The 11,640-nt window shown below is 39.3% G+C and overlaps 1 protein-coding gene across 1 annotated transcript; it reads right to left on the bottom strand.

Annotated features, from left to right (window-relative positions):
• Window positions 1–867: 867 nt before the first annotated feature.
• iqck (IQ motif containing K) lies at window positions 868–9,893 on the bottom strand. The gene is made up of 3 exons (XM_057327632.1): window positions 9,614–9,893; window positions 3,901–4,015; window positions 868–1,367 (listed from the first exon to the last, which is right to left on the bottom strand). Exons 1-3 carry the CDS (start codon window positions 9,731–9,733, stop codon window positions 1,177–1,179), a joined length of 426 nt encoding a protein of 141 aa, XP_057183615.1. The 5' UTR covers window positions 9,734–9,893; the 3' UTR covers window positions 868–1,176.
• Between the last annotated feature and the right edge of the window lie 1,747 nt (window positions 9,894–11,640).

Consider the following 11,640-nt stretch of genomic DNA (forward strand, 5'->3'; position numbering starts at 1 on the left):
GGCAAGGTGCCTTGCTCAAGGGCACCTCAGTCGTTACCCGCCGGACCTGGGAATCGAACCGACAACCTTCTGGTTGCCTCTAACCATTAGGCCACGACTGCCCCTAATGTGCTCATCAGTAAAAGCGCTCAATACCAATAGCTGTCTGATAGCAGAAAATGACCTTATTAGCATTTAACTAAAGGTGACTATCGGACAAGCATTAAAGAATGTGACAATTAAGAATGAACTTTCTTTTAAATAACCTACTGTTTGTGATCATTTTCACTTTTTATCAGAGTATTAAGTTTACATTCAGCATTTTTAGTCCAATTTGCAGTTATTTGCGCGTGTTCCTGGCACTGCCCCCCTGACTCAGATAATCTCTGCCTTTGTCCTTAACCACTCCTTAAGCACCAGCTGGTATTCGGCGGGCCAAAACATGGCTTCTGGTTCGATCGTGGAAGGCAGCTATTGTTTTCTCAATTTTGTAAACTGCTTTGGATAAAACCATCTGCTAAAAGCCTAAATGTAAATCTCCCAAAACTGCGTTCCCAAAGAGCCTCCGCTTCCAAAAGCAGGATAACAAGACCACATTTATTTCAATTCTGGCGGCTCTGAAACACAAAGCATTTATTATTATTAAATAGTCTGAATTTCTTGTTACCTTGTTAGGATTAGGCAAAATCATGGCTTTCTCTTTTTAAATGCAGAAAAGACTGAAGTTATTGGTCAGAGAAAAACAAGACGGATGGATGCTGAAAACGTTTTCTTTCTCCTCATGTACAGCATTTGAGTTTGAGAGCTGACAAACACGTTTTCTCTGTAATAGGTTTCAGTTTTTTTGCTCTATGGTTACAATGGAGGTTGCAATTCATGCTTTAATTACTCATCATCTACTGCAACTTTCTTTATTATGCTTTTATTTAATAAAGTCTCATTAGATGCCACATTATAATACACTGTTTATTATAATGTATATTAGAGTTACAAGAGGTTTACATGTTGTCATAGACACACATCAATGATATGGGGATTAAAATGGCTATGTCTTTAAATGTCATTTGAGCAAATGTGAACAAACGATGTGCATTGGAAAAAAGTGTAAGATAAATAAAACTATGATATTATGCTAATAATATTCTGTCATTAAGAAACGGAGCATGTGATGCAGTATAAAGTCCCAGCGAGACATCTTCACTCAGCAGTAGTATTAACATGACGCTGAAGCTCTGTCGGGGCTGACAGGTTTGCCGTCAGAAGCTCTTTTCTCTCTACAGCGGGTGTATACAGCAGCACTCTGCTCTGTGGTGTGGGGGGGACCACCTTGATCGAAACACCCGCCTCCGGATCAGCATCATCGCAAAGATCAAGCAGCTCTGACCAAACTGAAACAATCAAACAAAGCAAATTTCATAAAGCTGTTCTGTCATTGTCATCTGAATGATCTGTTCAGTTCATCAGCTCTGAGGTCACGTACACACTGCAAAAGCTTCTGGAGTGACAACCGCATTTAAATGCAGCAGTGAATCCCCTAACGATCGTTCAGGAAGTCACTACTGCATTTCTGATGACTGACACAGTGGTAACCATAGCAACATTCTGCCGTGTCGCAGCTATTTTTCTGCTAAAGACTCGTTTTATCCGTCAGTTTAAACTATGCTGCCTCTGACAGATGCATGGTGTTTGGTATATTCTCTGCTTCACAAAGCGCTCTTTTGCAGTGTTGCCATGTTCACTTATTTATAAACGTTTCTGTGCTTGTTGTTTGGTCAGGACCAGTCAGTTGGGGCAGCTGACTCAATTTAGTCCCTGAATCGATGCCACAGCTTAGCCTTCACGCTGCACGTACCTATGTTCAGAAACACCTCCTCCTAAGAGCTAAGAGCCTCACAGACGAGCATCTCATCTGTATTTTACAGGTAGCCATGGCAAAGGACATCAATCAACCTTCCAATAAACAAGATTGTTTCAAAGAAAAGGTGCAAGAGTGTCTGGTAAGAGTTCAAATTTGTGTAGATTGGCATTTTAAGTCCATGTGTGTGTCCTTTGAAGTTAATGTTGAAAGCCAAATAATGCAATTTCAGTTACCACTTGTTGTCTGTTTTGTGCTATCAAACGGTTTAGCTGTAATCCACATGCTTTATAACAAAGTACTGTTGACAGTTTGCTTTATAAATCAGTTTTGCTTGTCAAAGACTTCAGTTCTTGTTTTGTTAGAGAAGAAAAACCTGCTGTGACAAAAACGTGTTGCATTGTGAAGTTCTGAAGTATCTCAAAAATAAAGTTAACACTTTATTTGAATTAATATTGAGTTTTTATTCAGTTACTTGTACGCTAACATTTCTTCAGTCATAAATATTTACACCTATTGCACCATCTAAAACTACGGCCAGGTGCAGCGACACTCAGCTTAGACGACCTAATGTGGCTAAATTAAAATGTATGAGACACAGATCAAAGACTCACAGTCTAGATATCTGTAATTTAATAGATACGATATACAGTGAGGGAAATAATTATTTGATCCCGGCTGATTTTGTAAGTTTGCCTGCTTACAGAGAAATGAAGGGTCTATAATTTTTATGGTAGGTTTATTTTAACTGATAGAGACAGAATATAAAAAAATCAGGGGAAAAATGTATATAAAGGTTATAAATTGATTTGCATTTCAGTCAGTTAAATAAGTATTTGATCCCCTACCAACTAGCAAGAATTCTGGCTCCACAGATTGGTTGTGTGCCTATATGGACCACAGATTAGTCCTGTCAATTTAAGAAAGTACTCCTAAGTCAGCTTGTTATGTATATAAAAGATGCCTGCCAACAGAATCTGTATCTTCCATTTCAACCTCTCCACCACCATGGTCCAGAACAAATAGGTTTTAAAGGATGTCAGGGAAATAGAAATAGAAGAAATACAAAATAACTATCAAATGCCCTCGGTCTGGAGCTCCCTGCAAGATTTCCCCAATGGGGTAAAGATGATCCGCAAGGTCCTCCTGCACAAGAAGGCTCGTCTGGCTCATCTGAAGTTTGACAAAGAACATCAACATGATTCAGAAAAGGCTTTGGAGAAACTGCGGTGAGACCAAAATTGACTCCTGTGTTTGGAGGGAGAGAAATGCTGACTATGACCCCAAGAACACCATCCCTACAGAGAAGCACAGTGTTGGAAACATTCTGCTTTAGGGCTTTTTCTCTGCTTCGGGTACAGGATGACTTCACCACATTGAGGGGCTGAGGGACGGGCCAGTGTACCCTAAAATCTTGGACGGGAACCTCCTCCCCTTAACTAGATCACTGAAGATGGGTCGTGGATGTGCCTTTAACATGACAAAGACCCAATACATATTGCCAAGACAACCAAATAGTGGCTTAAGGAGAAGCACATTAAATGTCCTAGCCAGTCTCTAGACCCTAGTCCTATAGAACATCTTTGAAGGAGGCCAAAACTCCAATTTGCTGAGCGACAGCCAAGAAACCTTAAAGATTGACAGAGGAGTGGACTAAATGTATCCTGACACATGTGCAAACCTGTTGACCAACTATCAGAAATGTCTGACCTCTGTGCTTGCCAACAAGGGTTTCTCCACCAAGTACAAAGTTATGTTTTCTCAAGGGATCAAATACTTATTTCACTGACTGAAATACAAATCAATTTATAACCTTTATATAACATTTTTTCCCCTGATTTTCTTTAAATATTCTGTCTCTATCAGTTAAAATAAACCCACCATAAAAATTATAGACCCTTCATTTCTTTGTAAGCAGGCAAACTTACAAAATCAGCAGGGGATCAAATAATTATTTCCCTCACTGTACTTCTATACACCATATCTGCTTGTATGTCACATTAAACTGTAAATGTTCACTGCATTAAGAGGGGTTTATTTTTAGAGCGAGTTGTTAACATTCAGACCTCTGTTTTCCTGCCGTGCCCAAAACTCCTGAACGGTTTTGTTGATGTTACAGTTCTCCTCTCTCAGTTCTCTCTGCCACTGTCTCAACTCCTGTACATCCGGACGCACACGCACCTGAAAATAAAACCCATAGTGAGCTCATGTAGTCTGCAATAAAACAAAATCGTACAACATTATTGATCCATATGACACAACCTGTGCTTCGTTTGTAAACTACGAGGTGCCGGAACAAGGGGGCGTGGCAGGTCCGGCAAGTGAGTGGGGTGGGGAGAAGTAACGGACTGTGCAATCTCTGAGGGGTTTTCTATTCAACTATTTAGATGTTTTGAAATGCGCATAAGACAGCCTAAATTGAAATGGACATGCAAAGAATCTCAGAATTATCAAAGAAATTTAAGGAGATTTTATCTGGAGTTTGCATGCCTTATTTAGTTCAAATGTGCGTTAAAATGACAACGAGCAACTTTTTGACCTTAAAATAATGTCTCTAAAATTATTTTAGTGGTAGGTCAACTTTTAACTGGACGAATTTTACTGCCGTTGCTACCTAAGCAGCCTCCTATCGGCTGAAATTGCACTTGTAACTTTGGTGTTCAGGCTGGTACAAGCCCCGCCTATCCCCTGCTTTACGGCATACGTCACGTTTTACTCGTAGCCTGGGAGAAGTTAGCCAATAGCAGAGCTAACAGTATGACTAAACGAACCAAAACATCACCATGGCAGAGCCAGCCAAAAAACAAAGAGGGTTTTGTCGGAGAAAGCAAAGAAAAGAAAGCGAGAGAGTGATCGGACATGAGGCCGGTCACGAATCAATATCGGACGGGCTTTCACTCGGTGGCGTGAGCAGCAAGAGGCAACAGGTTGCCTGCTCCTGGATTTGTAAGTGTTATTTGTACCTTTTTTGTTACTGTCCTGTACTTTTGAACGTATTTGTTATTAGTCTGTGTCATTGGCGCAACACCGGTTCACACTAGCTGAGAGATAACATAGAGATAAATAGCAGGGCAATGTTGGCTTGCTCACCGGGAGACTGCATTTATTCATTTAATTATTTATTTATTAGAATGATCTTGCTTGGTCTAAACACCATGCACTGTGCTGTGTTTTACCTCTTTGTGTTTTTCTTATGTTCTCCTGTAAAGCTGCTTTGGAACAATGCACATTGTGAAAAGCGCTATATAAATAAAATTGAATTGAATTGAAATGAAATAATATATGGTTGCCGGTGCCGATAGCTAGCATGTTGTCGTGTCTCATCATGAATGTGTGTAGTGCTTGTAAATGAAGAGTAAAAAACCCACAATAAACGTGTTGTTGTAAAAAGTAGCAGATTCTTTAGTTCAGACCAGTAAACCGCGTAAATGTTGAACAGTTCAGTCGTTGAGTAGGCTAATGTTGTCGTTATACAGTATATATATACAGTACATGTTATGCGCTGTTTTCATAGCATATCTAGGTCCGCCAGGTCCGTCGGCTGCCAGCGGGAAATCTTTGCGACAGTTTTTACGACACTGTAAACAGACAATTCCGCTTATCAACCACGTGGGGCAACAGTGAGCAGAAGTTGCTCGTTGTTGCTTTAAGGTGATGAAAACAGTTTATTGTCATAATTATGATGTTGTGAATATTTGTGCATGTAAACAAATAAAACAGCCCTCAACATTTGTGTAGAATTCAGAAGTTTAACTTCAATTACACTTGTGAGTCCAGGTGGAGGCTGCCGTGTATAACGTTCATCAGTTCTTCTACGTCCAACAACACAAATATCTCTCTCTGAAGTGTCCATAACGACAAGTTACCTTCATTATATAATGCAAAACATGCGAAGCGAATAAATATACGCGGAATATTTGACAATTACCAGATTGACAAAACAAAAGGGAAAAACGGTGACAATACGATGATGAGTTTGGCTCAGTTTGTGAGGCGCAGCGCTCCACAAATAAGTCAAAGGAAAGGATATGACAGAGCGCATCCTGTTAGTTTTCTTTATTTTGCAAAAGCACATTATACCGCTTTCAGTGCAAGTGTGTACCCAACTAAAAGTAACTAACTTTGCAGTATCTAATGACGTACTCATTGTCATATCTGTTTGACCATAAATCATCACAGAGTTTTTTACGTTGTTTCTGCCGTTATGAGTAACAGCTCAAGTAATTTACGCGCCTTAAATCGCTTTAAAATATGATAGACAAGCATATTGTTGGCGCCTTATGCGCACACACAATATTCCAGCATCTCCAACTTGACAGCCTGTTTATTATCAAAATAAAATAGTTATTGCCATTATAATTATTAAACGTGCTTTTAATGAAATATATGAACTAGTGCTGTCAATCGATTAAAAAAATTAATCAGATTAATCACACATTTTCTGTGATTAATCACGATTAATCACACATAATAATAATATTTTAAAATATACTTTTACATTTTAATAATTTCACATTTAATCTTCAAATTGATGTAGAAACAACATATTTCTTTAACAGCATCTATTTTATGAATGAAAGAAAACATTTTGATATTAGTACTGTAACTGATGTCTCTATTAAATTGATTATTTTAACATTAATTATAGCCATTCAACAATATAATTGAGAGCTATCATGAAATATATAGAAATTGAAGGAAGTTCTCAAACACTTTACAGTCTTTAATGCTAAATTATAAATTAAATGCAGAAGACTTCTCATTAAAGCTACAACATCACATTGATTTCTTCTTTTATTTTGTTCTTTGATTAACATTAGTGACAGGAGTCACAGCAGCACGTTTAAGAGCGCGGCCCCTTTAAGAGCTGTCTCAGTACGCAGATCTGACCGTCACCGCACTCCCATTTTCACAACTCTTTGCATTCATTTAAGATTTTATTTTACACTTCGAAGTCTTGCTTAAGAAAATGCTAAACAAAACGGGCTTTCTGACATAATCTTGTATGGTTTTATCCATTCAAGCACGAAAGAGAATTTAACATGGATGCGCTGTCTGACAGCGATTCACCGACGCAGCCTTCAGCCCATGACTGTTTACACCAGACTGGACCTCGCGTTGCGTTTTGCCGCGTCCCACAGTTTAGAAGCTGTCTATCTTCATTGAACGCGTCAAAGCAACTGTTTAAAATCGCGCTTAAGTGGTTTAAAAGCCTGTACAGTGTACACGAATAAGAGCGTGATTACATAATGTAACGCTAGACAAAGAATGTCAAAACAAACGGATGCTGCGTTAATTGCGTTAAATATTTTTCACGCGTTAATTTGAAAAAATTAATCGCATGCGTTAACGCGTTAACGTTGACAGCCCTAATATGAAAGCAACAGGTCAACACGAATTACATTTTCCATTTGCGCTTGAGGAGCGGGATCTGAAATGAGGTGCCGGTGTCGTGCCGAAAACACACTCCCTGCCAGATTATGCACCCCCCCTCCCCACAATGGTTAGGGTGAGGATTAGGTGTTAGGGGAGGGGTTAGGATTAGGATTGGGTGTGGGGAGGGGTTAGAATTAGCCAATCGGACAGCGTGTTATTTAAGGGGGTGCAGAATCTGGCGGTGAGTGTGTTTTCGGCACAACACCGGATCCGGCTTGTTCTGGTGTTGTGCCGCATTTTGACTCCCCACCAGATTACGACTCCCATCATGGATTTAACTGGGGGTAAACTGGTTAGCTAATCCTAACCCCTCCCCACACCTAACCCTAACACCTCATGTTAGCAAGGAATGGGGGAGTCAGTTTTCGGCACAACACCGGCACAAATTAAGCTCTGCACACAACACACAGTTGTGCTTCTACATTCTGATTGGGTAAATACAGCATTCAAGGTTTCCAGAATGTGGAAATCTAAAACTCTGGGTAGGCAGGTTCATTTATAACCCGGCGGTTTGTTCGGTCCATTTTTGTAGTTCTGTGTTTTCCAGTTTTATTTTACTATACAATAGCAATATTTGTCCACATAAATGTATGAACTCAATGCAGCCGGACACGAGTTTCAAATGCAAAATAGACTAAAACCAAGTAAAATAGCGGAGCACATTCAAATAATGATCAATAATGATTAAATGATAAACCATGTGCAATTTTTTCATTTTAATCCACTGCAGAGTATTTTATTCATAAACCTGCAGTTTATGCAACCTCCAAATGACGAGTTTCTAGACGGCATCTATTAATCAGTTGCATGATTCTATAGGAAGACACTATATCAGTTATGATCTGCACCCTTGTCCTCTTTGTGAGATTTTCTCCGTTTAGATCACGTACAGGATCTTAACATTTACCAATCCAGCGACAGAAGCAACAGCGCTGGCTAATGATGTAATCAGCGTCTGCGCACGGTCGGGAGCTCGGCTCACGGAAACACGAAACAAGACTTTCAGACTCGTTCTATGCCAGTATGCGCCGTCGTTTAGGCAAAGCATTTGTCACCCACTTTCATTTAGACCCCGCGACCAAACGCGGGTGCAAGAACTGGACCCATGAACTTTTATGTTACAGTTCAATTTCAGGGTGCAAAGACTGACAACACTCTAAATTCACTATCAATAATATATGAAATCATTTAATATAGATTTGGTAATACATAGAGTGGGACATTAGTTAAAAGAATAAATACAATATATTAAATAATACATAATTGACACTTTTCATATATTAATAGATGCACTTAAATTATTCTATTATGTATCATATTGCATTATACATTTTTGTTTCATAATGGAAGGAATTTTGTAATGGATAATAAATCTATATTAAAGGCAGTTTAACAAAAAATAACCACTTTGCTTCATTTTTATTTGCTTTTACTATTGTGCTCTATGATCATTTGTATGGAAACAATGACTCTTTTACTACTATAGCACAAAATTGTAGATAATTGTTCTCAAAATACACCAGACTGATGCATTTACCATATGTGACCCTGGATCACAAAACCAGTCTTAAGTAGCACGGGAACATTTTTAGTAAAAGACAAAAATACATTGTGTGGGTCAAAATTATCGATTTTTCTTTTATGCCAAAAATCATTAGGATATTAAGTAAAGATCATGTTCCATGAAGATATTTTGTAAATTTCCTACCTTAAATATATTAAAACTTTATTTTTGTGAGTGGATGGTCTGCCACATTGCCCCTGATTAACAACTTCAAAGGCAATTTTCTCAATATTTTGATTTTTTTTCGCTCTCAGATTCCAGAGTTTTAAACAGTTGTATCTCAGCCAGATATTGTCCTATTCTAACAACTCATATATCTATAGAAAGTTTATTTATTCAGCTTTCAGATTATGTAAAAATTTGTTCGAAAAAAAGTTCGAAAAATTGACCCATAAGACTGGTTTTGTTGTCCAGGGTCACATACTGTATATCAATCAGATAGTGTTGTAATTTAATTCTCGCAATGATTTGTGCAATGTTTTGAATACGCTTAATAGATATTCTCTATAATATTGCTTTAAATGTATGTATTTGTATTTACAGGACATGTTTCTGTGTACACTGTGCCCCTGGGTGCATGACGCCCCTGATAATATATATATATGAATACTTCAGGTTGTCCTGGCCAATACACGCAGAATTTTTTGGGGTGAACTATCCCTTTAATGCTTAAAGATGAGTTTATGTGATAAAATCATCAAATGCAGTGGGACTTTAAAGGAAAAGAGTGACACGTCTGCACAAGTTCCAGTTACTGTTGTCGTTGTCACTACTATTACCTTGTATCCCCTCCAGTACGCCTGTATGATCAGTGTAGCCTGCTCATCTGACAGCAGCAGATAGATTGGAATGCTTTTCCTAGGACTGACAAAAGAACAACAACTGTTTAAAGGACGCATCGTATGAGCACTTTCAACAAGTTGGTATGATTTATTAGGGTCTTCATGAAATGTCTGCAGGGCTCTAGACTAACTTTTTGCACTGGTTGCACTGGTGCGCCTACCTTTTTTTCTTAGGTGCACCAGCACAAAAGTTAGGTGCACCCAAATTTTTGACCGCATCGCATTTAACACCGCAGATTTACCAGTTCACTTTTTTTTTTAAATCGCTGTCCATATAGGCAAAATTGACTTGTAAATGATTAACTAACAATCTGGTCAACATAAAGTTCTTTATTTGAAGCACAATTCTACAAGAAAGGTAACTTACTGAAAAAGTGTTGGTGCTTAAAGTGCTTCAGTGAACTGAAACTCAAGATAAATGGACCAGGGCTTGACATAACCTGGGAGGTTGATGGCTCTGTGTCAGAGCATTTGCTTATGATTTTCGGACGGATCAGGCTTTAACTTAACATTATTTACGAAAAAGTTGTCAATCGTTCTTTTCATCTTCTCTCATCATCCGCGGCTACATCTACTCTGTTTATCTGACGGGCCTATAGGCTCCTCCCCTCTCTGTCTGACTGCAGCACACGCATTTTCACACGTCCCACCAGAGGTTGCGCTAGACTTTTTTATTGTCCGTTAGTTTGACTGACAGGCTCGTAAAAAATCCGTCATAATCTATTATTACCCGTCACTATGGTGCAAGGTGGCGTTAGGTGGTAATTAGTAAGTTCGTGACGTCATCACGCTGTACTTGCTGTGCTTGAGTCTATAAAAATACTGTACAAAACCGTTTGAATAAAACGAAAGTAAGGAAAATGGTGCAGGGCACACTTAAAGAATGAGAGCTCTGCCATTATCACTACACAAAGAAACTAGCAAACATTACGGACAACAACTAATAAGCAGTGAAGCAAGTTTTACGTTGTTTATCATGTGCATAGTGTCTGGACTTTTGATCATCCCTTGTATGTTTTGCGATCGGATAACTCCCGGTGCTGCAGACGGGGAGCTCTGTCATCTCTCGAAAACATTGTATAAAAAATACTTTGCATGCCATAGTTTACACAGGACTGGCAGGAAATGTGCTTTGATGTGTGCTCAAATGTGCTCCTTCATTCTTCATGTTATGTAGTTTACTTTGATAGGTGAACTGTCTTTCCTGCGTCCCAGCGCGACATCCGACGGGTTTTCCCAGATCGCATCACATATGTCTAGTCAGTAACAATGACAGGTGAAAACACGCACGTCCCTTCGCTGCATATCACGCTCTAATGAAGGGAAACGGGGAGTTACAAATTGCCCTCATTGTAATCTGTCAAAATGACGGACGAACGGCCTTCAGATTTTTCCTTCACTGGTAAAAAAAATCTGTCAATGACAGAGAATTTTCGGTTAACGCGACCTCTGGTACACACACGTACAGGAAAATCTGGACCACGGCCAATCAGAGTGGGGGTCCGCCCTTCACTATCTCTGATTGGTTTAGACCACGATATGGGCCTAATGTGTGTCTGTTGTTGAATCACAGGGAGACATTTAGAGTCGCAGAGACTTTTTTTCTCCCTCGAACGGCTGGTCGCACCTCCGATTTTTTTTAGTCGCACCATTGAGAAATACGGTCGCACTCTAGAGCCCTGGGGCCTCCTTTACAACCGTTGCGTACGCACAAAACATTCCCTGAAAGAGGCGTACGCCACATCCCACGCAAAAGATGGGATTTATAAAAACAAACTTGACGGAAAAATGTGCGCACCTGCACGCAAACTCTGACCCATGCGTACGGACATTTTGGAGACAGAGCAGTTTGGCGACACCGATGGTGAGTTAGTGAACTCAAGTTAGATTGCAAAAGGTAAGTGTGATAAAAATGATTATAAGCATTAATCCCTCACACACATTTAATTTTACCTTAATTAATA

The sequence above is a fragment of the Triplophysa rosa genome, unplaced genomic scaffold (assembly GCF_024868665.1).
Source record: "Triplophysa rosa unplaced genomic scaffold, Trosa_1v2 scaffold254_ERROPOS399912+, whole genome shotgun sequence".
Taxonomy (NCBI): domain Eukaryota; kingdom Metazoa; phylum Chordata; class Actinopteri; order Cypriniformes; family Nemacheilidae; genus Triplophysa; species Triplophysa rosa.

Coding starts and splice junctions, on each gene's coding strand:
- iqck (XM_057327632.1), bottom strand. CDS start 9,733: ATGCGTCCTTTAAACAGTTGTTGTTCTTTTGTCAGTCCTAGGAAAAGC. Junction 4,016..9,613: donor CGTACTGGAGGGGATACAAG/GTAATAGTAGTG, acceptor TTTTATTTTCAG/GTGCGTGTGCGTCCGGATGT. Junction 1,368..3,900: donor GGCACGGCAGGAAAACAGAG/GTCTGAATGTTA, acceptor TGATTGTTTCAG/TTTGGTCAGAGCTGCTTGAT.